We start from the raw sequence: 27,200 nt of genomic DNA, 5'->3' as shown, positions 1-27,200 counted from the left end.
GCATGCGATGCGATTTTTTCGCATACGATGGCCATCGTGGGAGCCGTGATAATCCACAAGTACCGGAACCAGTGACATCACTGAGAGCGTAGCCTATCCAGTCACTAGGAACCAATGACATCACCGAGAGTGCAGCCTATACCGTCACTAGGAGCCAGTGACATCACTGAGAGTGCAGACTATCCGGTCACTAGGAGCCAGTGACATAACTAAGAGTGCAGCCTATCCGGTCACTAGGACCCAGTGACATCACTGAGAGCGCAGCCTATCCGGTCAAAAGGAGCCAGTGACATCGCTAAGAGCGCAACCTATCCTGTCACTAGGACCCAGTGACATCACTGAGAGCGCAGTCAGTTGTCTAGTAGTAGAAAGGTATTTCTGGTATTACGCCACTTAGTTATAAATGTGGTCATTTGTTGTTGCCCTGCAGTGGCTCCTGCAGTTCAGATAGAACACCAAGGCTTGCTGTTTTTTGTAGTCAATTTACTGCAAAAATGTCAATATACTTAGCAGGACAGGATCGTATATTTACATAGAAACAATCAGTATAGTACCAAAAATATTAAAATCTTCCTGTAACAGCCTGAAATGGACGCAGAGATACATAATATATATATATATATATATATATATATATATATATATATATTAATAAATGAGTTATTACAACATAGTACTGTAACAGGGAGGGGGATACAGGGCACTAGGTCGACACACATACGGTCGACACCTGAAATAGGTCAACACAAGCATAAGGTTGACAGTCAAATAGTCAGCAAGAGTATTTATTTTTAGCCGACAGGCGGTATTTCATACCATAGCAAAATAATACAGTAAGAAAACCTTCCATTGTCAACCTAATGCTTGTGTCATCCTGTCGACCTAAGCCCTGTTGTCCTAATGTATGTCAACCTTTATACAGTCAACCCTATGACCTATGGGGAGGAACATACATGCGGAGCAACGTATCATTTTATCCATTTATATTGCGGGAGATTGTGATGTTAAATGGTGCATTTATCCCTCGCCGGCGCGGCCATTGTGTGGGCTGAACACGGACAAAAAACCTGGCCCACCGATTCACCGGGAAACAGCCACACCCCTGAGGTACGAGACGCCTTCTGCCGTGTGTGCTCACACAAAATGGCCGCCTCCACTGCTCCACAGGCAGCATGACCTGCCAGGTATACGGAACGTGTGCTGGGACTTGTAGTTCCAGCACAGCCGTCTACCTCAGCTCTACATAAAACGGACACCGGAACCATAATGACCTATTATGGTGACCGTAACGCTCACAAAAAAACAATAAAAGTAAATTAAATAAAAAACAAAGATCCTGATGAAATAAGATGCTTGCTGTTCATGGCATAAAAAATATGAAAAATATATCATTTCTTTGTGATCCTTTCCTTTAGGGAGAACCTCCGATCCGGATAGTTTTTGCTATAATTAGTTATCAGTCTTTTATCTGTTAACCTAAATATTATTTTAGCGAATTGTGCTGCGTTTTCCCCACTGAGCCTGAGCGCTGTGCTCCTTTATCACGAGCCGCGTGTGAAAAAATAAATAAATCGAATTTCATCCGTGATCCCAGAACCGTCCTCTCGTCCCAGTGAGTTACAATGATCATACTACAGCAGGAATTGCTGGGACTTGTAGTTCAAGTAAAAAGCCTGAGCAAATAAATTATTGAGATGTCTTATGCGACAACCATTTCTGGTCAGCGCTGTCATCGGACCCTGCGCCGGACAGCCCAGTGGCCATAAATCACATTTTTAGCGGTAGGCCGCACTTTCTGAATCCATTAGACAAATTCGTAAAGAACCATTTATTGCTTGAAGATCTGATCTGAGACGGCAGCTCAGTAGCGGCACCCACGAATCGTGCACAGCGGAGGGAAGATTCGGTCGGCTCATTCAATCAGCTGCCAAGAGCGAGGTTACAAGACCCCCCAAGAGATGCTCCAGTGTCCCCAATAGGCTATTTCTTCAGACAGGAGTCCTCCAGCTCGTAGAATAAGACGTACGCCTCGCTGGTCTGTACTTGGCTCTCGCTGATGGACAAGACTCTGCGGGGACAAAACTTACATCAGACAAGTTCCACAAGATTTAGTCACAGGGAGAGGTAACGGGACTCACCGGGAGTCGTTGTAGGAGAACCACCCGGTCTGGTCTTTACAGTGTGCGGTGTAGTGCCCGTAGTGCACGCTGCCTGAGTGATTGCAGAGGGCGTAGAGGTTGTACACAGGGCTTCCTGCAATCAGCGATCACACACATTAACAATGCACGCCTATAGGATCAATGATATAGACATTGCACTAGATTGTAAGCTCCAGGGGTCTCCCAGTGTATCCATAGGGGGTGCCGGACGGCTCCCCGACAGTCATTACTCCGACGTCGGAATCCCGACTGCTCCCTCGTGGGGGTCCACGACCCCCATAGAGGGAGAATAAAATAGGTGGCGAGCGCAGCGCACATCATGCCCGCAGCGTGGCGAGCGCAGTGAGCCCGCAAGGGGCTTCATTGCGCCCCCCCCCCCCCCGCTGTGCAGTCGGGATTCCGACGTCTGAGTAATGACTGTTGGTGAAATATAACACACCCTCCATAAGACTAAGGGTCCGATTCTGGTTCATTCTTAGTGATCACCAATGGTCAGGATTTGCGCATGTGCCAATGGCCTTGGTGATTGACAATGTCGCCGTAGCCATTCACATCGGGGAGGGAGGGACAGGGGGCGGTGCTGGGACATGGCAATACCCAGCGTTTCATGGATGTCCCCATATAATCTTGTTTTTTTGGGGGACAGGGGGAAAGGACGGTCAGTCGCACAGGTTTATTTACAAATGTATTTCAGACAGGACCCTCATGGAAGTAGAATTGTTCCTTTATATTTAGGAAGAGGGTGTGCTACCACTGGACATGGATGGAGGTTCAAGCAAAAAGGAGAAAAGGAAATGTCTTTCTGTGTGGTGCACCTCATGAGAAAAATAGCATCACATTTAGCTTTTATTAACTTATATTAAAAGACAAAGAGGCGAAATATAGACAAAACAGTGAAACATAAAACACGGACAGTGTATTAAAAAGGATAAGCGAATTTATCCTCACTCAGTGTGGCCCAATTCCCCTGTGGCCCCCTTTAAGAGTTTGCAAACGGTGTTTCTTTTTTAATTAGAACCGTGCTGACAGGCAGTGAGTACTAGTATTGTGGGAGTACAACATGCTTTACTATATGTGCCCTGTCAGATTGGAGTTGTGTCCAGAAATCTGGAAATGCCTATCACCTTAAGCACTATGGCTTGGAAACTGTGTAACCAATATACCAATTAATCCCAGATAGTGTGGTATTAATTAGGGAGTTACAGAGGCCCCTCCAAAAAGCACACCAGTGTCTGAGCAATCACCATACAATTGGGACTGCAGATCTCCCCAGCCTGCGGTAGCCAATGAGGACTGCCACTCCTCTGGCACCCCGTGTTAGCCAGGGGTATAGAGATGATACACTGGTGGTTAACCCTTCAAGAGCTAAGGCATGCGGTGGCGTGTCAATTACAGCGCCGTCCGAGTTATTGCCCGCTCTAGAAGGTAAGGAGGGAGCTCATACACAGCGAGCAAGGCAGGCGGCAGCGTGTCAAGTACAACGCTGTCCGTCTTATAGCCTGCTCCTAATAAATACCAGGTAGCGGCAAAAGTAAACAGAGACTATGGTGAGCGGCGGCGTGCCAAATACAACGCCGTCCGACTTAACACCAGCTCTGTAAAACAGCAAGCTGCAGCGCAGACGTCTCACGCTGCAGCCTGAGACAATTAGTGAGCCCAGTGGAGACTGGCGTTCACTCGGTCTAAAGATAAAACTGGACACAATCAAAATGCAGTATAAGTGGGGAGGGGAAGAGGGAATAACACACTGAGGGTTAGGTCAGTGTACACTTCGCAAACAGAGCTTCATCAGGACCAGATGGGCGTTCCCATGGGAATGCGGGCAAGACGAAGTGTGCCAGAGGTGGGTGGCTGATGTCACATGACAAAGCTTCTAAAAAAATATATATAAGAGGTGGTGTTGCCCATTGCAACCAATCAGATTGACAAAATGGTTGCCATGGGAAACATCCCCTCTTTAAATTTTTTGGAATCTGTAGTAAATGAAGCCCAAGATCCTCCCTTTACACCAGTGCTTTGTAAGGACGTTGGAACTGCAACTTTACTAAAGTGTAAGCTCTTGGTCACATCTCCCTTTATATAAAAGATTAACATTTTTTTAGATAGGTTTCATCATTACACCAATAAAGTGCAAGCTCTGTGGGTAAAACATACTTTACGGACTGGTACCACACTTCCTGGTCTCGGGGGTTTCTATGTTTAGGTGACATTGCCATATAATCTGAGATCGGGCCTATCCTAGCAGGAGACTCCCTAATCCACCTTAATCCTAACACACGAGACCTTGACACTAATCCCTGACAATCCCTCTCACTGTTACCGGGATAGCCTACAATCCCCGGAATGATCCACTTTCACTCACAGGCTGCCAGGAACACCAGGTCGCTTCCCCTCTCACCGCCGCGGCAGCCGCTATGGTGGTCCTACTCGGTGCTACTGTACGGCTGGGAGGATTGACAAGGACCCCAGAGAAATCCCAATTGTGTATATGGTATTTATGCTGCTGTCTAGACAGCAACAAGGATTAGAGAGGAGACAAAGTACATGATTGCTGTCCCACTCCTTGCGCTGCCATAGTCCATCACAGAGTAACTAGAAGCAGTGTGTGAGGCCAATGGGATAAATCCACAGTCATAGACTAGTCTAATCATGTGCTAGGTACATTCTCTATCAGAGGGTACCCAGCATTCCCATTTACTGCAGACTTGCATGTACCTGCTCTGGGCTGCGGATACTACAGTCCGGTGTCTACACCAGACCCCGCAGCTGTGTCATGTAGGAGATAACAGTAGTTTGATCTGTGGGAAAAGCTATTTGCCTCCCTCTATTCATAGCATATGGATGCTGGGATTGTGACATAGCGGTGGGGGCCAGGAGTTCACAGGGGGCTCTGCACCCATCAGCACCCTGTCGGGGACTCCTCCGGTAATGTTATTCTATGGAGTCATTGTCTGTGCAGGTCCACAGTGACGTTACAGGAGCCCTGCACATCAGCCAGGTTTCACCGGATCTCCAACTTCTCTGCCAGCTATTGGTACAACTATCAGCCAATACTGAGTCACCGATTATCACCACTGAGACAAGAGGATTCTGCAGAGCAGGTATGGCACAGAATCAGGCAACCTACCGGCTTTCTCGCTGGCAAACTCCTTGAGGCTGAGTCGGTGTAAGGGGAAGTCTACAAACACCGAACACTTCTTGATGGAAAACTTGGTGCTGGAGAATCTGTTCAGGTCTGTGAGATGGAAAGTTATGGAAGATGTAGCACAGTTGACCAAACTGGGAGATTCTTACTGCCTGGACCTGCAGGGACTAAACTAATATCACTGAGTGCGGCCTATCCAGCCACTAGGAGCCAGTGACATAACTGAGAGTGCGGCCTAACCAGTCACTAGGAGCAAGTAACATCACTGACAGTGCGGCCTTTCCTGTCACTAGGAGCCAGTGACATCACTGAGAGTGCGGCCTATCCAGCCACTAGGAACCAATGACATCACTGAGAGCGCAGCCTATCCAGTCGTTAGGAGCCAGTGACGTCACTGAGAGCGCAGCCTATCCAGTCGCTAGGAGCCAGTGACATCACTGAGAGCGCAGCGTATCCAGTCGCTAGGAGCCAGTGACGTCACTGAGAGCGCAGCCTATCCAGTCGCTAGGAGCCAGTGACGTCACTGAGAGCGCAACCTATCCAGTCACTAGGAGCCAGTGACGTCACTGAGAGCGCAGCCTATCCAGTCGCTAGGAGCCAGTGACATCACTGAGAGCGCAGCCTATCCAGTCGCTAGGAGCCAGTGACATAACTGAGAGTGCGGCCTATCCAGTCGCTAGGAGCCAGTGACATCACTGACAGTGTGGCCTTTCCAGTCACTAGGAGCCAGTGACATCACTGAGAGTGCAGCCTATCCAGTCACTAGGAGCCAGTGACGTCACTGAGAGCGCAGCCTATCCAGTCGCTAGGAGCCAGTGACGTCACTGAGAGCGCAGCCTATCCAGTCGCTAGTAGCCAGTGACGTCACAGAGCGCAGCCTATCCAGTCACTAGGAGCCAGTGACATCACTGAGAGCGCAGCCTATTCAGTCGCTAGGAGCCAGTGACGTCACTGAGAGTGCCGCCTATCCAGTCGCTAGGAGCCAGTGACGTCACTGAGAGCGCAGCCTATCCAGTCGCTAGGAGCCAGTGACGTCACTGAGAGCGCAGCCTATCCAGTCGCTAGGAGCCAGTGACGTCACTGAGAACGCAGTCTATCCAGTCGCTAGGAGCCAGTGACATCACTGAGAGCGCAGCCTATCCAGTCGCTAGGAGCCAGTGACATCACTGAGAGCGCAGCGTATCCAGTCGCTAGGAGCCAGTGACGTCACTGAGAGCGCAGCCTATCCAGTCGCTAGGAGCCAGTGACGTCACTGAGAGCGCAGCCTATCCAGTCGCTAGGAGCCAGTGACGTCACTGAGAGCGCAGCCTATCCAGTCGCTAGGAGCCAGTGACATCACTGAGAGCGCAGCCTATCCAGTTGCTAGGAGCCAGTGACGTCACTGAGAGCGCAGCCTATACAGTCGCTAGGAGCCAGTGACGTCACTGAGAGCGCAGCCTATCCAGTCTCTGGTAGCCAGTGACGTCACTGAGAGCGCAGCCTATCCAGTTGCTAGGAGCCAGTGACGTCACTGAGAGCGCAGCCTATTCAGTCGCTAGGAGCCAGTGACGTCACTGAGAGCGCAGCCTATCCAGTCGCTAGGAGCCAGTGACATCATAATCAGAAAATCCCTCCTAATAATACTTGTAGATTCCTGATATATCAGCAGCAGAATGTAGCGCCTTCCCCTGGTGAATGTAGAGGGTGTGTGGTACTGTATAATCAGTTACATTATGACTTCACCAGCACAGGTCTGATTTTGATTAGGACGTTTGGTTAATGCCGAGCTTGTACAATATATCAGCCGACGCAGCCTCTCCAAATGCCGACTCCTCCCTCTGTCACACTGCAGGCAATGCTTTAGGTACATGTCATATGTAAGCAGACTACGCACAGCACATCTCTAATTGGGGAACCAGGAGATATTCCTGCCTGTAACTCCCAGGACACAATAAAGGATACGTAACACGAGGATTCTGGGAAAGCGCTGGATGGTCAGCTTCTTGGTACTTTTCGTCTTCTGCCGGCAGCGATCGCAGATCTGTCAGACAGAAACCATCAGATACTGGAGCGATCGGCATCTCTTATACAAACACCTCAGCGCACAAGTTACCCCCAAACAACAAGTGCATTTATTTAAAAACAGGTTTAAAGGGCCGATTCCTAGACGTGTGCCAATGTTCTCACGTCCCATAAGCGGTTATTGTGAGAAAATCTGCGAATGTCTCAGCCGCTGGGATCTGTGCAGATAGCAATAGCATGCTAAGGCGCCGTATCCACTGCAGTTCATCCACAGCCGCAGGAACGGAGACGCTGGCGCTGTGCTTTCTGGATATATGGACGTGACACAGATGCGTTTAGCCTCTCTACCTTCCATAACTCTGGGGAGAGGACAAGCAGTGTCATTTAACAGTCTATGGCAGGCATGTCCAAATTATGGCCCTCCAGCTGTTGTGGAACTACACATACCAGCATGCCTTGCCATAGTTTAAGTATTCCCTAATAGCAAAACTGTGGCAAGGCATGATGGGACTTGTAGTTTCACAACAGCTGGAGGGCCGTAGTTTGGACATGCCTGGTCTATGGGCCTGATTAATGGTCGCTGGTCGTCTGTGGCCTGACTGACTGGATGAATATCGGTCAAGGTCACAAAATGGCCGCCTCCATCGGGTACAGCTATAGCTTCACATGAATGAGGTACTGTAATATATTTTCAACAGTGTTACCCTGGAACACGGAACATCCCAATCATACATATATGTGTCATGATAAACAGGACTGGCAGCACCTTCATTACACTCATGATATTGAGCTGGGGGGAGGGGGGAGCATTACCGGGGCGTTCTCGGAGTTTAACTCTTCCTCCTTAGTGAACAGGCTGAAGCAATCGATTAGGGAGACTTTACCACCGGTGAAACCCTTCTGCAGGGGGGACAAAGAATAAGGAACACAAGGTTAGAGGCTGAGAGATAATACCCTGGTCTCACGGTCACTCTGGGACTGTGGCGTACATTGCTTCAGGTCTATATATACATATCCTGCTGGCTGGTGGATCTGGCAGGTCCCCTCGATGAGTCTATTGGTCAGCGATGGGTATTATTATCATAACCTCTCCTGCACAGGTCGGCCTAACTCATGTTACACAGGGACGGACGGGGAAACGTACGTGTAACAACCGTCCCCTGCTGTAAGATTACGGCTGTATTATCTCTTAGGGATCAGCCTCAATATTCAGGGTAACAAGGCGACAACAAAGATACCAAACACCACCCTTTCCGTACCTTGGGGATGGGCAGAGACAGATCACAGAAGACCTCAAACGTCGGCGATCGGTAGCCACAAGCCTGGCACTTAAGGCAGCTCTTTAACTGGCCCACAAATAAATCTGGTGGCAGAAATGGATTATTAGGATAGACACAATGATCTTGATGGTGCAAATGTAAAACAGAGGGCATTAAAAGGGCATGCTGGTACTTTTAGTTCATAAACTGCTAGAAAAGGACTGTATATAGAGACAGTGTAACTCCTGGTTTCTTTATTACCATACTGCTGCTCTATCTTCCTTTATAGGTGTTATGTATGTGTGTCACCCTTGGGTACGACATAGGTTATCTTTGTATGGGATGCACCTGTACCCGCACAGCCGCCGTATGTGGCGTCAATTCGGGATAATGAAGGACTCAGTAACCAATGACAGAGACATCTGACCGCGGACAACCCCAATACTGTCCCCAAATAATATCTGCCTGTATGTGGTACAATATCTCAGGGGTCTATGTACTAAGACTTTGACAGAGATAAAGTAGCAGCCAATCAGCTCCTAACTGGCATGTTACAGGCTGTGTATGAAAAGTGACAGAAGTTGGTCTGCCGGTACTTTATCTCTAGCCAATGGATAGTACATAGACCCCTTAATAATAACCAAAATCAGTGTCACATTGATCACTCACCAACTACTTTACTATCTTCTCTCTCCAGGTACTGCTTCCACATCTGATTGGCTCGCTCGTCATCACTGGAGAAAAGGAGCGGTAAAAGTCAGTGACTCTCCGGTCCCCACCTCCCAGTGTACTCCTCTATAGGTCCCCACAAGTCACCAGGCCCCGCCTCTATAGGTTCCCACAAGTCACCAGGCCCCGCCTCTATAGGTCCCCACAAGTCACCAGGGCCCGCCTCTATAGGTTCCCACAAGTCACCAGGCCCCGCCTCTATAGGTCCCCACAAGTCACCAGGCCCCGCCTCTATAGGTTCCCACAAGTCACCAGGCCCCGCCTCTATAGGTTCCTGTAAGTCTCCCATACATTACAAAGCATGCTGCATTATTACATTCTATTGGTTGTGGGTAATCACGTGTCAGCACAAATACACTATGACACTGTATTTAATCTCACCATACAAGAGACCAGGACTGGGCATTAGCTTGTTACCTGAGGGAATCCTGAGGTTCTAGTAAGATTAGACGTTTGGCATCAGAGAGAATGCTGGGAGTTTTCCTACATTTCCTGTTAATTTCTATATGGATTCGATCCATGAAGAACTTGAGAAATTCCTGAGCATCTTGCTGGCTACAAGGGGTTACAGTACCAACACTGTGACACAGGGAACTGATCACATAAACTGCAGTGAGGAATAATTAGATGACATAAAACATTTATTACACAATACTGTACAGCAGCAGCGGAATAAAATAAAACTGAAAGTGTAAAGACTTCGATAAACACTTATTAATATGCAAACTACCCTGTCACTGCAAACCAGTGACATCACTGAGAGCGCAGACTATCCTGTCACCGCAAACCAGTGACATCACTGAGAGCGCAGACTATCCTGTCACCGCAAACCAGTGACATCACTGAGAGCGCAGACTACCCTGTCACTGCAAACCAGTGACATCACTGAGAGCGCAGACTATCCTGTCACCGCAAACCAGTGACATCACTGAGAGCGCAGACTATCCTGTCACCGCAAACCAGTGACATCACTGAGAGCGCAGACTATCCTGTCACCGCAAACCAGTGACATCACTGAGAGTGCAGACTATCCTCTCACTAGGAACCAGTGACATCACAGAGCGCAGACTATCCAGTCACCGCACACCAGTGACATCACTGAGAGCGCAGACTATCCTGTCACCGGGAACCAGTGACATCACTGAGAGCGCAGACTATCCTGTCACCGGGAACCAGTGACATCACAGAGCACAGACTATCCAGTCACGGCAAACCAGTGACATCACTGAGAGCGCAGACTATCCAGTCCCTAGGAACCAGTGACATCACTGAGAGCGCAGACTATCCAGTCACCGCAAACCAGTGACATCACTGAGAGCACAGACTATCCAGTCACCGCAAACCAGTGACATCACTGAGAGCGCAGACTATCCAGTCACTAGGAACCAGTGACATCACTGAGAGCGCAGACTATCCAGTCACCGCACACCAGTGACATCACTGAGAGCGCAGACTATCCTGTCACCGGGAACCAGTGACATCACAGAGCGCAGACTATCCAGTCACGGCAAACCAGTGACATCACTGAGAGCGCAGACTATCCAGTCCCTAGGAACCAGTGACATCACTGAGAGCGCAGACTATCCAGTCACCGCAAACCAGTGACATCACTGAGAGCACAGACTATCCAGTCACCGCAAACCAGTGACATCACTGAGAGCGCAGACTATCCAGTCACTAGGAACCAGTGACATCACTGAGAGCGCAGACTATCCAGTCACTAGGAACCAGTGACATCACTGAGAGCGCAGACTATCCAGTCACTAGGAACCAGTGACATCACTGAGAGCGCAGACTATCCAGTCACCGCAAACCAGTGACATCACTGAGAGCACAGACTATCCAGTCACCGCAAACCAGTGACATCACTGAGAGCGCAGACTATCCAGTCACTAGGAACCAGTGACATCACTGAGAGCGCAGACTATCCAGTCACCGGGAACCAGTGACATCACTGAGCGCGCAGACTATCCTGTCACCGGGAACCAGTGACATCACAGAGCGCAGACTATCCAGTCACTAGGAACCAGTGACATCACTGAGAGCGAAGACTATCCAGTCACTAGGAACCAGTGACATCACTGAGAGCGCAGACTATCCAGTCACCGCAAACCAGTGACATCACTGAGAGCACAGACTATCCAGTCACCGCAAACCAGTGACATCACTGAGAGCGCAGACTATCCAGTCACTAGGAACCAGTGACATCACTGAGAGCGCAGACTATCCAGTCACCGCAAACCAGTGACATCACTGAGAGCGCAGACTATCCAGTCACTAGGAACCAGTGACATCACTGAGAGCGCAGACTATCCAGTCACCGCAAACCAGTGACATCACTGAGAGCACAGACTATCCAGTCACCGCAAACCAGTGACATCACTGAGAGCGCAGACTATCCAGTCACTAGGAACCAGTGACATCACTGAGAGCGCAGACTATCCAGTCACTAGGAACCAGTGACATCACTGAGAGCGCAGACTATCCAGTCACCGCAAACCAGTGACATCACTGAGAGCGCAGACTATCCAGTCACCGCAAACCAGTGACATCACTGAGAGTGCAGACTATCCAGTCACCGCAAACCAGTGACATCACTGAGAGCGCAGACTATCCAGTCATCGCAAACCAGTGACATCACTGAGAGCGCAGACTATCCAGTCACCGCAAACCAGTGACATCACTGAGAGCGCAGACTATCCAGTCACCGCAAACCAGTGACATCACTGAGAGCGCAGACTATCCAGTCACTAGGAACCAGTGACATCACTGAGAGCGCAGACTATCCAGTCACCGCAAACCAGTGACATCACTGAGAGCGCAGACTATCCAGTCACCGCAAACCAGAGACATCACTGAGAGCGCAGACTATCCAGTCACCGCAAACCAGTGGCATCGCTGAGAGCGCAGACTATCCAGTCACCGCAAACCAGTGGCATCACTGAGAGCGCAGACTATCCAGTCACTAGGAACCAGTGACATCACTGAGAGCGCAGACTATCCAGTCACCACAAACCAGTGACATCACTGAGAGCGCAGACTATCCAGTCACTAGGAACCAGTGACATCACAGAGCGCAGACTATCCAGTCACCACAAACCAGTGACATCACTGAGAGCGCAGACTATCCAGTCACTCTGAACCAGTGACATCACTGAGAGCGCAGACTATCCAGTCACTAGGAACCAGTGACATCACTGAGAGCGTAGACTATCCAGTCACTAGGAGCCAGTGACATCACTGAGAGTGCAGACTATCCAGTCACTAGGAACCAGTGACATCACTGAGAGCGCAGACTATCCAGTCACCAGGAGCCAGTGACATCACTGAGAGCGCAGACTATCCAGTCACCACAAACCAGTGACATCACTGAGAGCGCAGACTATCCAGTCACTAGGAGCCAGTGACATCACTGAGAGTGCAGACTATCCAGTCACTAGGAACCAGTGACATCACTGAGAGCGCAGACTATCCAGTCACTAGGAGCCAGTGACATCACTGAGAGCGCAGACTATCCAGTCACCAGGAGCCAGTGACATCACTGAGAGTGCCGCCTATCCGTTCGGTAACTCATGCATTTTTAAAAAGAGAGTATAATACACTGGTGTTAATCAGCTGCTACTCCCTATCCTATACTGTAAGAAATGATATTATGAATCACAGTTACCTGTATCCTGTAAAAGACGGGACGTATTTCTGGAAGACCGCTCTAAGCCGAGCAGGGTTAGCAGAGTCGGGGGGCTCTGGGCTCCACAAGGAGGTGAGGACGTCAGCGAAAGCTGGGATGAGACAGACAATACAGAGTTACCTGATGTGATGAAGAATGGGGCAACCCTCCAGTGATCTCATATGCAGCTAGTGAGAGGCTGCAATAATGAGCAGGATGCTTGTTGTGTAGCACAACATACCTCCCTGACATTCACATCAGTCTATAAGCATAGAGCACAAATGCTCTGTAGGCTTCAGGGGCAACAGCTCCACCTAGTGGCCTATAACTAAACCAATATTCTAATAAGGAGATTTAGGTCTTACCTGTTAAATCTCTTTCTTCGAGGACGTCAGTGGCTACAGGGCTAATTATGGGTAGTCTGAGTGGGAGGAAGCTTCCAGCACCCAAGAGGTTACACTTCTTCTGCCCCCAGGCAGACCAGGCTCCTCCCCTCCTCTACCCCGCCTCCAGGCCAGGAAGCTCAGTTTCTGAACAAGCCAAGGCAGGAGGCAAGAGAGAAAGAAGAGAAGCACCACACAGAAACACATTCTAGATCATACAACAGAGGAACCAGGTCACTATTACAGTAACAGAACTAAAGCAGGTGCGGCAAGGAGGGATCCCTGTGGCCCCTGACTTCCTCGAAGAAAGATTTAACAGGTAAGACATAAATCTCCTTTTATTCTTCGGGACACATCAGGGGCCAAAGGGCTAATGCTGAGATGTCCTAAAGCAGCCACCTAAGGGTGGGGATGCGCCTGTGCCGCAGCAACTACACTCTGGCCAAAATCCGAGTCCTGGGAGGCAAACGTAGTGAAGGTATAAAAGCACAAGACAGTATTGGCGGACAACCAAGTCACCACCTTGCAAATTTGCTCAGCTATTGCACTGCCCCTAACAGCCCAAGACGCCCCCACAGACCTAGTGGAATGAGCCCGGACCCCTGCAGGAACTGGGAAGGAGGCATCCAAGTATGCTTGCCTGATGACAGAGCGAAGCCAGCGGGCAATTGTCTGCTTAGTAGCAGGCCAACCTCTCTTTTGAAACCCATAGTGCACAAAAAGAGAGATTTCCGGGAGGACTAAAAGGTGCCCATACACTAGTAAGATTTATCTTCAGATCTGGCTGGTTGGAACAAAAACATGGTAATGGATGAGTGACAGTTTGTCAGGTTTCCAGCATTTCCAAGCAAATGGTCAAATGTAATTTGCTCTCATCCATAACCATGTTTTTGTTCCAACCAGCCAGATCTGAGGATAAATCTGCGTGTGTATAGCCAATTTTAGTGCAGCGCACATAGATGCATAAGGCACGGACCACGTCCACTTAAGACTGTGCAGGAGAAGCATCCGGCCCTGTAAAGGCAGGGACCACAACCTCCTGGTTGACGTCAAACCTGGACACCACTTTAGGGAGGTGAGAAGGAACAGTTCTAAGTACCGCCCTGATCGGATTGGAAGATCAGAAACGTTGACCGTCAAGAAAGAGCTGACAGGTCGGACACTCTCCTGGCCAAAACAAAACAAAACTGCATGAATGTGTGGACATTCGGCAACAACGCTAACTTCTTACTGAACAAGATGGACAAAGCGGAAACATGTACCTTCAAAGTAAAGAAGCGCAATCTGGCCTCCAGGTCCTTCTGTAAGAAGGTGAGAATCCTGGACAAGTCCTGGGATTGAATCGGCGAGCACAACACCAGGAAAAGTAAGCCCGCCAGATGCAATGGTAAGCATCCGCTGAAGAAGGTTTGCACGCCAAAGCATGTTCGAAATGACTCTGGAGTTCAAGCCCCTGGCTCTGAACAGGGAAGTCTCAACAGCCACCCCATCAAAGCCAGATGCCCCGAATCCGGGTGTAGACACGGGCCTTGAGAGAGCAGGTCTAGACGTAGAGTTGGGCGGATCAGAGCGGGCCACTCACAGAGAACCAAATCCATTCTGGGCCAACTGGGAGCCACCAGGATCAGCATGCCACGATCCGCCTTCAACTTGTAGATCTCTCTTAGGAGGAGCGAAATTGGAGGGAAGGCGTACATCAGGGCAAACGGGGCTGACAGGGTGTCTACCATGCAAGCCCATGGGTTGAGTGTCCTGGACCCGTATAGGGTGACCTTGTGGTTATGGCATGACACCGTCAGGTCCACCTCGGGTTTGTCCCAGCATCTGGAATACCTCTGGATGAAGGGCCCATTCTCCGGCATCCAGAGTCTGATGGATCAGGAATTCCACTTCTTAATTGAGGACTCCCGGGATAAAGATCACAGAGAGCAGGGAACTTCTTCTCCACCCACAGAAAGATGCGAGAGGTCTCTGCCATGGCAGCCTGACTGCCCTCCTGGAGGTTGATATAAGCCCCATCCGGAAGGTTAGGGAGTAGCCTCGGGAGATGACATCCCGACCCCATGCGTCTGTCGTGGATGCCAGCCAGGTGAAGGCCCGCCCCGTCATGTGGAGGATTTGTCCTCAAGCTTAGGGTCAGTGCGCCTGGTGGCCAAGGAATGCTGACAACCTGGGGTTGCGTCCTAGATAAGGAATGTCCCCTAACTCTGCCCTGGAAATGAAAGAACTGGAAGGTAACACGGGGACGTTGTTTCGGAGCAGAAGGTAGGAAAGTTGCCTTGGAAGCCGCTACCGTAGCTACTAATTTATCTAGCTCGGACCCAAACAGAATTGAACCTTCGAATGGTAGCGCCTTTAAAGACTTTCTTGGAGCCGGGGTCCGTCTTCCAAGAGCCCAGCCACAAAGATCACCATGCCGGGACTGCTGAAGCCGGCACTCGAGAGGTTAGGGTGACCGCATTAATAGCTGTCTCGCCTAAATAGAGGGCGGCTCAATAGTAGGTAGAAGGTTCTCTGCTGGCATGGCCAAGGACACGAATACAATCTGTAATGGTTCTTATGTTGTATGATTATGTGCGGACTCACACAAGTCTAGTACACATGGCCAAGGACGCGTCAGCTGCGAGAGTAGTTGCCCATTCGACCATGGCCTTAGCCACCCAGGCTGATGCCAGGGTAGGTCTAGCCCCTGCAGTAGTGTAGATAAGCTTGAGGAAGTTTTCCAACTCCTGATTAGCAGGGTCTTTGAGAGACGCAGTGATTGAGAGACGCAGTGATTGAGAGACGCAGGGATTGAGAGACGCAGGGATTGAGAGACGCAGGGATTGAGAGACGCAGGGATTGAGAGACGCAGGGATTGAGAGACGCAGGGATTGAGAGACGCAGGGATGGGCAGCGTAGAAGATCTTACTAGCTTAGCCACAAGCGCGTCTATCTTAGGAGCCATTTCCCACACTTAAATAGTGAAATAGATAGGAAGCTATCAAGGTAAAGCTAACACCGTACATTGCTGACAGGCAGTTAATGCAGTACACAATACACAGCAAGCTTACAAGGCATATGATGCAAAGAGATAAAGTTTGGGCACTCAGCTCCTTAAGCAGTTATGTCTGACTGGAGCACACTCTGTAACCTGTGGTACAGGGAGGACCAGCCCAAGCCCTCTGGCGGCGAAGCAGTGGATCTACTTGCGGCTTAGAGACTCTCTGTGTCCATGGCCGCAGTAGCTGAGGGCGCCTACTGTCTCCAGGGGAGTGGCTTGTGAAAAGAGGCCACTCCCCTGCTAGAAAATGGCCACCATATGGCGCCCTATACAGCGGCGGGTAACCGACACAAAGTCTCCTTGGTGGTCCAGTAGGAGCGGGTGGCGTACCAGCCATCCACATGCTAGCGCTGCCCGGCGGTCCCAAACATCAGGCTACTCAGCCGCATCTAACCCCATCACGCTAGCTCCCTGCTAGGAGCGTCTTACCTACCTGAGGTGGCCCGTTGGAATGGCTGCCATCACACACCGATGCATGGTACTGCAGCCACCAGGCTCGGACGATGGAGCAGCAACACTGCTGTCTAATAGTCCCCCTTGGCTGCTTCTCTGTCACTGTCCGTGTAAGAATGATAAAGTTAAGCTGCATAATGCAGCCCCTCTCTATGGTGCACGTGGCTCCTGCCAGCACTTAAAAAACTGAGTTGCCTGGAGGCGGGGTAGAGGAGGGGAGGAGCCTGGTCTGCCTGGGGTAGAGGAGGGGAGGAGCCTGGTCTGCCTGGGGTAGAGGAGGGGAGGAGCCTGGTCTGCCTGGGGTAGAGGAGGGGAGGAGCCTGGTCTGCCTGGGGGCAGAAGAAGTTTAACCTCTTGGGTGCTGACAGCTTCTCTCCCCCTCCAACTACCCAGCGTTAGCCTGTGGCCCCTGATGTGTCCCGCAGAATAAGTATAATTGCACACAAATCACATTTTAATGACCAACTGCTACATTTGACGTTGGCAAAGCGTAGCCCATGCAAGTATGTCCCGTGTTGCGCGCTGGCTGCGTGGGTATATAAGGTGTGCGATAGGCCGTCTGCACACATGTAGTATGTCACGTGTGGCGCGCTGGCTGTGTGGGTATATAAGGTGTGCGATAGGCCGTCTGCACACATGTAGTATGTCCCGTGTTGCGCGCTGGCTGTGTGTATATAAGGTGTGCGATAGGCCGTCTGCACACATGTAGTATGTCCCGTGTTGCGCGCTGGCTGTGTGGGTATATAAGGTGTGCGATAGGCCGTCTGCACACATGTAGTATGTCCCGTGTTGCGCGCTGGCTGTGTGTATATAAGGTGTGCGATAGGCCGTCTGCACACATGTAGTATGTCCCGTGTTGCGCGCTGGCTGTGTGTGTATATAAGGTGTGCGATAGGCCGTCTACACACATGTAGTATGTCCCGTGTTGCGCGCTGGCTGTGTGGGTATATAAAGGTGTGCGATAGGCCGTCTGCACACATGTAGTATGTCTCGTGTTGCGCGCTTGCTGTGTGGGTATATAAGGTGTGCGATAGGCCGTCTGCACACATGTAGTATGTCCCGTGTTGCGCGCTGGCTGTGTGTGTATATAAGGTGTGCGATAGGCCGTCTGCACACATGTAGTATGTCCCGTGTTGCGCGCTGGCTGTGTGTGTATATAAGGTGTGCGATAGGCCGTCTGCACACATGTAGTATGTCCCGTGTTGCGCACTGGCTGTGTGTGTGTGTGTATAAGGTGTGCGATAGGCCGTCTGCACACATGTAGTATGTCCCGTGTTGCGCGCTGGCTGTGTGTGTATATAAGGTGTGCGATAGGCCGTCTGCACACATGTAGTATGTCCCGTGTTGCGCGCTGGCTGCGTGGGTATATAAGGTGTGCGATAGGCCGTCTGCACACATGTAGTATGTCCCGTGTTGCACGCTGGCTGTGTGTGTGTATTTAAGGTGTGCGATAGGCCGTCTGCACACATGTAGTATGTCCCGTGTTGCACGCTGGCTGTGTGTGTGTATTTAAGGTGTGCGATAGGCCGTCTGCACACATGTAGTATGTCCCGTGTTGCGCGCTGGCTGCGTGGGTATATAAGGTGTGCGATAGGCCGTCTGCACACATGTAGTATGTCCCGTGTTGCGCGCTGGCTATGTGGGTATATAAGGTGTGCGATAGGCCGTCTGCACACATGTAGTATGTCCCGTGTTGCGCGCTGGCTGTGTGGGTATATAAGGTGTGCGATAGGCCGTCTGCACACATGTAGTATGTCCCGTGTTGCGCGCTGGCTGTGTGGGTATATAAGGTGTGCGATAGGCCGTCTGCACACATGTAGTATGTCCCGTGTCGCGTGCTGGCTGTGTGGGTATATAGAAGGTGTGCGATAGGCCGTCTGCACACATGTAGTATGTCCCGTGTCGCGCGCTGGCTGTGTGGGTATATAGAAGGTGTGCGATAGGCCGTCTGCACACATGTAGTATGTCCCGTGTTGCGCGCTGGCTGTGTGGGTATATAAGGTGTGCGATAGGCCGTCTGCACACATGTAGTATGTCCCGTGTTGCGCGCTGGCTGTGTGTATATAAGGTGTGCGATAGGCCGTCTGCACACATGTAGTATGTCCCGTGTTGCGCGCTGGCTATGTGGGTATATAAGGTGTGCGATAGGCCGTCTGCACACATGTAGTATGTCCCGTGTTGCGCGCTGGCTGTGTGTATATAAGGTGTGCGATAGGCCGTCTGCACACATGTAGTATGTCCCGTGTCGCGTGCTGGCTGTGTGGGTATATAAGGTGTGCGATAGGCCGTCTGCACACATGTAGTATGTCCGTGTTGCGCGCTGGCTGTGTGGGTATATAAGGTGTGCGATAGGCCGTCTGCACACATGTAGTATGTCCCCTGTGGCGCGCTGGCTGTGTGGGTATATAAGGTGTGCGATAGGCCGTCTGCACACATGTAGTATGTCCCGTGTTGCGCGCTGGCTGTGTGGGTATATAAGGTGTGCGATAGGCCGTCTGCACACATGTAGTATGTCCCGTGTCGCGTGCTGGCTGTGTGGGTATATATAAGGTGTGCGATAGGCCGTCTGCACACATGTAGTATGTCCCGTGTCGCGTGCTGGCTGTGTGGGTATATATAAGGTGTGCGATAGGCCGTCTGCACACATGTAGTATGTCCCGTGTTGCACGCTGGCTGTGTGTGTATATAAGGTGTGCGATAGGCCGTCTGCACACATGTAGTATGTCCCGTGTTGCGCGCTGGCTGTGTGTGTATATAAGGTGTGCAATAGGCCGTCTGCACACATGTAGTATGTCCCGTAGTATGTCCCGTGTTGCACGCTGGCTGTGTGTGTATATAAGGTGTGCGATAGGCCGTCTGCACACATGTAGTATGTCCCGTAGTATGTCCCGTGTTGCGCGCTGGCTGTGTGTGTATATAAGGTGTGCGATAGGCCGTCTGCACACATGTAGTATGTCCCGTAGTATGTCCCGTGTTGCGCGCTGGCTGTGTGTGTATATAAGGTGTGCGATAGGCCGTCTGCACACATGTAGTATGTCCCGTGTTGCGCGCTGGCTGTGTGTGTGTATTTAAGGTGTGCGATAGGCCGTCTGCACACATGTAGTATGTCCCGTGTTGCGCGCTGGCTGCGTGGGTATATAAGGTGTGCGATAGGCCGTCTGCACACATGTAGTATGTCCCGTGTTGCGCGCTGGCTGCGTGGGTATATAAGGTGTGCGATAGGCCGTCTGCACACATGTAGTATGTCCCGTGTTGCACGCTGGCTGTGTGGGTATATAAGGTGTGCGATAGGCCATCTGCACACATGTAGTATGTCCCGTGTTGCGCGCTGCTGGCTGTGTGTGGGTTTATAAGGTGTGGATGCACGTTATGCCCATATAACATGAACAGTTACTAAAATCACTGCTTGAGATAAAGTCCATGCATTTCAGAAGCTACCGGGCGTCCCGTACCACACGCAGTACAAGGTATAATCCCAGCGACCAACATCCTCTTGTATTACTCTGCCAGGTGTATATAAATGCACTTTCCACAATGTTACTGGTTACACTGCGAATATCGGCAGGTGAACAAAGTATCAGACGCGAGCGTCGGGTGGTAACTGTGGGCAGTGTGAGATCTGGCAGGGTACCTTCTGTGAGGTCTCGCGGTGTCCTGGAGCTTACAGCCTGCTCACGGCGGAATTCCTGGCGGAGGATGTAATCCCGCAGGGGTTTCGTGCTGCTAAGACACTGGAGAACGGCGTTTAGAAAACACTGCAAGAAATAAGGACAATGTTTCAATCAACAAAAAAGGGGTGTGCAATGTTTCAGCTCATTCGGACAACTGCAAGGCGATCCTCAAACACCTTGAAGTTGGAACATAGTATACGTAATTATTAATTCCATTCAAACACGGTATACTCTTCCCTATCTTTACCATTTTCTTCTTTGAGAAATTTATGTGGACACATCCAGGCAACCCCAGAAATTGTGTAAACACCATTCCGAATCAAATTATCCCAAAGTTCATTTGAAAAAGTACTGAAATAACATGAAAAATGGAAGAATGTGAACTTTGTGAATATGTGAGAGGGGGGATAATAAAACTGTACTATCCTGTGTGTGTATTTATGTAACATTCTTTTTACAGGTGAACTAGAAGTCTAAGAGGGCCCATTAATGCCCTGCATGCTGGGACTTGTGGTTCGCCCCATATTTGGTTATAAGTGTACAAAGCATATAATATTATAAATACAGGGTGGTTATAAACATAATTTCCCAACTTTGTTAGGGCTTCAAACAACAGGGGAAGATCTATATCATAATGCGACAACAAAATGAACCTGTAAGCACAAATTATTACACATAAAATAACTTTTATGTAAAAACACAGAGGAAGGAGAAAAATAGTTTTTTCCCCCCTATACCTGCACTCTGCAAGTTGCCTTCCCAATAATATTTATTGTCACTTATCCTTCTAATACTAAAAATAAAGTCTGGGAAAAAAAAGTTTAATTGAAGAGAAAATTATATAACAGATAAAAAATAAAAGAATTATCTGAAAAAAAAAAAAATTACTTTCCGGGCAAAAATTACTAAATTTCAGGGTCGCTCTTGGTGAAAAGCTGAATCCCCACTATATGTAAAGTATCCTCCATATCCTATTAACCATTCGTTAGATGCATTCTGGGGTAGAATGGATCTAACATCACCTCATCATTCCCTCTGTACAATAAGCTTACTGTGGAACTCGAAGACCTACGTAACTCCTTCTTTCCATATAGGCTACCCATTCCTGGTGTTCCTCCCCAGTGACATCACGCCCGGGGCTCCTCCCCAGTGACATCACGCCCGGGGCTCCTCCCCAGTGACATCACGCCCGGGGCTCCTCCCCAGTGACATCACGCCCGGGGCTCCTCCCCAGTGACATCACGCCCGGGGCTCCTCCCCAGGGACATCAGCAAAAGTGATACAATGGCTGGGATTTTTTTTCTATCCATTCGTACAGCAGCCAGATGTATACAGTGGGCGGAGCATAAACTAATCTATTTCCAGCAATAAAGTTATACAATTATTTCAGTAAGTAGACACCGGGGGGCTAAGATTAAAGCAGATATGTTGCTGTAGAATGTTATTTATACAAAAACGACACGATGATTAGAATAATGACATTGAACAACAATCCGGGACAGCTTAACCAGTCCGATAAATGTTAGCAACGAGTGGGGTGAGAGCGTTTTCTCAGGAACACGTTAGCAAGGGCACACTGGTACTTGTGGTTCCACAGGAGTTTCCTCAAGCTTTATCTACGGAAGGAATAGAAATGCTGCCACAGAAAACCTACCGTGTTGCCTAAATTCCTCAGTCCGACATGTCCTGTGCCGAGAACGGGCACACGCGGCGGCGGCTGCAGGAGAAAGCAGAGACAGCAATCAGCTGCTGCCAGTAATATGTGCAGGTAACTGGCATGAGCGTGGGTGGCATCTCAAACATCAAGGGGGCCATTCTAGTCGTTACCTCACTGGTCATAAGCAGTAGACCCATCACAGCACTATGCACCACAGACTCGGAGATGTCAGCCCCCTTCCCCTGTACTTCCTTCCTGTCGGCCAAGGTACGCTGCAGATTCTGGGGGAGCTCCACCAGACCGGTTCCCTGCAGCCCAGGCATGATGCGGCTCTGCGAGGGTGCCAGTCTGTCCTCTCCGTACGCTAGCACCTTGGAGACTGAAGGGATTAGTGGGACGGTCTCTCAGCAGATTGTCACAGGGACTATTCAAGGTGCTTCAGCAGGCTCATCTCCTTGGGATTAATTAGCCCTCGCTATCTCCGTTAAGGAGAAGGGGAGGGGAACGTACAACAGCAGCGTAGAGAGAACACCTTCCGACCTTGGCAATGTATGCAGCATAGTTACATAAGGATACACACAACTGGGTGCATATATACAGCAAATATAGCCTTACTATATCTATCTATAGAACCAAAAGCCCTGCACTCTCACCTTTAGCCCAGCTGCCCGCTGGGGGGCCTTGTAATGAGTCAGCAATCCCAATTACATAGCCAGGAATCCCAAAAGAGGGAAAAACAGCACTCACCAGTTTTCTCAAGGAAGGGGCCTTGCCCCAGTACCCCTACCCCATGGGTTGCGCTTGACTACTGATGCTTATATTGCCATCGCCTTGACAAAGGGTCGTAACAAAACATTGGTAGGCTATCGACTGGTATAAACTCTGGACCCAGGAATTTCTTTGGTGTGAAAAGGCCAACAGCGGTCATACATCCCGGCACTCCGAACCCTGCTCTTGACCAGGGATTTAAGTGTTGACCCTTTCACACCACACAAAAACCCAGGTTTTTCAGCAAATTCCCGGGTTGAAAAGCTTGGAGCGGGATCATATGTTCGACAGTCATTAGGTCGATGTGGTCCTAGGTTGACAGGTGTTAAAGGTCGACACACGCATTAGGTCAACATGGTTTAGGTCGATAGTCAAAAGGTCCACATGGGTTTTTGTTTTACACTTTTTTTTACCCGAATGTCGACACAGTCGACATGGACACATGATTAAGTGCATCGCTGCAATCGCCACGCTTCGGGCACACTATTTTATTCTCCCACCACTCCCTAGTGGATGGTAGGGCACGAAATACTGCCTGTCGGCACATGTAAAAAACAGTGAAAACCCCATGTCGACCTTTTGACTGTCGACCTAGACCATGTCGACCTAATGCTTGTGTCAACCTTGTCCCATGTCGACCTTGCAGTATGTCGACCATCTTTAGGTCAACCATCCAATCATATCCCAAAAAGCTTTAACACGGTAATTTGCAGGTGGTGTGAATCAGGGTCAGGGTGCACCCGGCAAAATTACCCAGCATTCAAAAATGCCGGGTAATTGCCGGGTGGCCAGTGCTAATGTGGTATAACAAACATCTGGACACAATACGAATCTGGTCAATGAGCCCCTGTCAGGGCAGTCGCCCGCTGGTCCTTAGTGGCCAATCGCTGATTGACAAAACCAGGATTAGGAATAAACGTGAAAGTGATCCCAGTGGTGACATAAGAATGAATCTCCTCTATGGCACAACATTGGACAATCAGGTACTTACAGGAGAAGACAGAGATGGGCTGTCCGGGGGTTGGCAGGACTCTTGGGGGTCTCGCAGCGCTGTCTTGGTAGGCACTTTGGCCCGTAGTGGCAGCTGGGAGCTGTTGCATGACTTCCGCGGAGCCTCCACAGTGGGCAACACGTTGAGTCTTTTGAGAGAGCTGCTTCTCTTCAGTGATGCAGTGTCTAATGGGGGCTTCCGGCTGGTCGAAGCGCTGCGCTCTCGGACCACCACCTGGGCCAGACCTTTGCTGATCTCTTCTGTCTTATCTCTGTTCAGGCTCAGGTCCCCGTGACTGACAGATTTGGACCGAGAGAGACTGCCAGCTCTGGCCTGAGGGGTGTGAGTGGATGTTTTGATGGGGGGAGGAGGGCTGGTGACGGTGAGCATGTGATTAGCCTTCACTGGCCCCCTCTTGCTGACTGCATCCGTACGCTGTGCGCTCCTACCGCGGTCTGATTTACTCTTCTCCACCAATGGACAGGGAGGCAGCGGCCGTAGCTTGGGAGCAGAGGCCGTCCCATTACTGTAGACTGTGGCAGCATGGGCCGAGCGCTCCTGGCTGACAGTGCGAAGGGAAGTGAGGACCTTGCCAACTGCGGGAGGCTGAGAGGTGATCAGTGGTGTCTCGCGGCTCCGTGCAAACCTGGACTCACATGCTTGGGGCATCGCAGGTCGTATGGAGTGGTGCACCCTGGGGGGGACACAAGAAACACTTAGCACAGAAATGGTTTAAGCTGCTTCTGTTCTACAACACTACTGCATTTGTAGGTTCACCTCCAGCAAGGGGTAAAGGGGTGTACACTTCAAAGTACCTCATTGTCCACGTTCTGCGGGTGCTGGGTCCCAGTCCTGCTCGCTCAGCTCACATCTCTGCAGCCTGGGAAAGGAGGAAGCAGTTAAACCGCACTCATTTGCAGAGGACTTTATAATGCCAGGGGTAAAAAATGGCATCCTGTTGGGATTTCTCACCCTATGAGAGTAGGCTTAACCCTCGCACAGCTGAAGTAATGTAGACTGGAGAACAATGATGTGATATAAACAATGCAGCCTCATTGTATTGTGTGATTACCCTGCATTTATATTACATACAGTGTAGGGGGGAGCAGAACGTACGGACAACACCTGGGTTAAACTGGGAACCAGTGCCTATTATATAGGGGAGGATCAGGGACTATTACTGGGTACCCTCTTCCATAATGGCTGGGTGATACTGGGAACCAGTGCCCATTATATAGGGGAGGATCAGGGACTATTACTGGGTACCCTCTTCCATAATGGCTGGGTGATACTGGGAACCAGTGTTAATTATATATGGGAGGCCCTATAACGGGTCCCTGATCCCTACATGCAGTGGGGTCAGTATACCGGGTCCCTGAACTCTACATGCAGTGGGGTCAGTATACCGGGTCCCTGATCCCTACATGCAGTGGGGTCAGTATACCTGGTCCCTGATCTCTACATGCAGTGGGGTCAGTATACCGGGTCCCTGATCTCTACATGCAGTGGGGTCAGTATACCGGGTCACTGGTCCCTACATGCAGTGGGGTCAGTATACCGGGTCCCTGGTCCCTACATGCAGTGGGGTCAGTATACCGGGTCCCTGATCCCTACATGCAGTGGGGTCATTATACCGGGTCCCTGATCCCTACATGCAGTGGGGTCATTATACCGGGTCCCTGATCCCTACATGCAGTGGGGTCAGTATACCGGGTCCCTGATCTCTACATGCAGTGGGGTCAGTATACCGGGTCCCTGATCTCTACATGCAGTGGGGTCAGTATACCGGGTCACTGGTCCCTACATGCAGTGGGGTCAGTATACCGGGTCCCTGGTCCCTACATGCAGTGGGGTCAGTATACCGGGTCACTGGTCCCTACATGCAGTGGGGTCAGTATACCGGGTCACTGATCTCTACATGCAGTGGGGTCAGTATACCGGGTCCCTGGTCCCTACATGCAGTGGGGTCAGTATACCGGGTCCCTGGTCCCTACATGCAGTGGGGTCAGTATACTGGGTCACTGGTCCCTACATGCAGTGGGGTCAGTATACCGGGTCCCTGATCCCTACATGCAGTGGGGTCAGTATACCGGGTCACTGGTCCCTACATGCAGTGGGGTCAGTATACCGGGTCCCTGATCTCTACATGCAGTGGGGTCAGTATACCGGGTCCCTGATCCCTACATGCAGTGGGGTCAGTATACCGGGTCCCTGATCCCTACATGCAGTGGGGTCAGTATACCGGGTCCCTGATCCCTACATGCAGTGGGGTCAGTATACCGGGTCACTGGTCCCTACATGCAGTGGGGTCAGTATACCGGGTCCCTGATCCCTACATGCAGTGGGGTCAGTATACCGGGTCCCTGATCCCTACATGCAGTGGGGTCAGTATACCGGGTCCCTGATCCCTACATGCAGTGGGGTCAGTATACCGAGTCCCTGATCCCTACATGCAGTGGGGTCAGTATACCGGGTCCCTGATCTCTACATGCAGTGGGGTCAGTATACCGGGTCCCTGATCCCTACATGCAGTGGGGTCAGTATACCGGGTCACTGGTCCCTACATGCAGTGGGGTCAGTATACCGGGTCACTGGTCCCTACATGCAGTGGGGTCAGTATACCGGGTCACTGGTCCCTACATGCAGTGGGGTCAGTATACCGGGTCACTGGTCCCCCACACGCGCAGGGGTACACCGGGTCCCTAATCCACAGTATACTGGTCAGAGCTGGGCACAGTGACACCTGCTCCCGGCGGAGACATAGATTACCTGAGGCCGCGGTCCCGCGATGTGTCGGTGTCAGGGCCTACCCCTCCCTGGCCTCTTAGCAACCGCAGCATCCTCAGCCATTTTCCCTTCGCTGCTTCTTCCTGCGCATGCGTGCTGAGTGCCACAGCCCCACCCACTATTTACACCCGTTACCATGGAGAGCAGCGACCTGGGAGTTGCGCATGCGCACGTACACAAAGCTGTTCCGCCCAGAACACGGCAACCGTAACCTGACGGCGGCCATCTTAACTGTGGGTATCATACCCGGCCACAAAGTACTGAAGCTCCGCCCCTTACCAAGCCATGGGAGGGCTATGGGAGCTAGCCGCGCAGGGGGCGTGGCCTCCATGTAAAGTTTGCAGTCCTATACCATCGATGTTCCAAGCATTCGGTGTAGAGTAAGACGATCATCAGTATGTGCACCATCGATGGGCACAAACAGCCCTTGACATTGCATGTAGCCGTCTATGCAATGTATAACCAACTGATAGTCACCACCTTGAAA

General features: G+C 50.6%; 1 protein-coding gene across 1 annotated transcript; it reads right to left on the bottom strand.

Moving 5' to 3' along the window:
* Positions 1-466: 466 nt before the first annotated feature.
* USP21 (ubiquitin specific peptidase 21) lies at positions 467-26,905 on the bottom strand. Its single transcript, XM_083167770.1, has 14 exons — positions 26,696-26,905; positions 24,742-24,806; positions 23,927-24,620; positions 22,165-22,227; positions 20,471-20,594; positions 12,961-13,072; positions 9,711-9,848; positions 9,234-9,298; positions 8,565-8,668; positions 8,119-8,205; positions 7,246-7,324; positions 5,287-5,394; positions 2,139-2,253; positions 467-2,068 (listed from the first exon to the last, which is right to left on the bottom strand). The coding sequence occupies exons 2-14, from the start codon at positions 24,744-24,746 to the stop codon at positions 1,981-1,983; spliced, it is 1,782 nt and encodes a 593-aa protein (XP_083023896.1). The 5' UTR covers positions 24,747-24,806; positions 26,696-26,905; the 3' UTR covers positions 467-1,980.
* Between the last annotated feature and the right edge of the window lie 295 nt (positions 26,906-27,200).

Source organism: Crinia signifera, chromosome 12 (genome assembly GCF_055691185.1).
Source record: "Crinia signifera chromosome 12, ASM5569118v1, whole genome shotgun sequence".
Taxonomy (NCBI): domain Eukaryota; kingdom Metazoa; phylum Chordata; class Amphibia; order Anura; family Myobatrachidae; genus Crinia; species Crinia signifera.
This window is presented reverse-complemented; position numbering and strand designations above follow the sequence as displayed.

Excerpts from the sequence above, each read along its gene's own strand:
- USP21 (XM_083167770.1), bottom strand. Across the intron at positions 9,299-9,710 it reads GAACCTCAGGATTCCCTCAG|TGATGACGAGCGAGCCAATC; the intron begins GTAACAAGCTAA and ends CCTTTTCTCCAG. Across the intron at positions 8,669-9,233 it reads AGAAGATAGTAAAGTAGTTG|ATTTATTTGTGGGCCAGTTA; the intron begins GTGAGTGATCAA and ends TTCTGCCACCAG.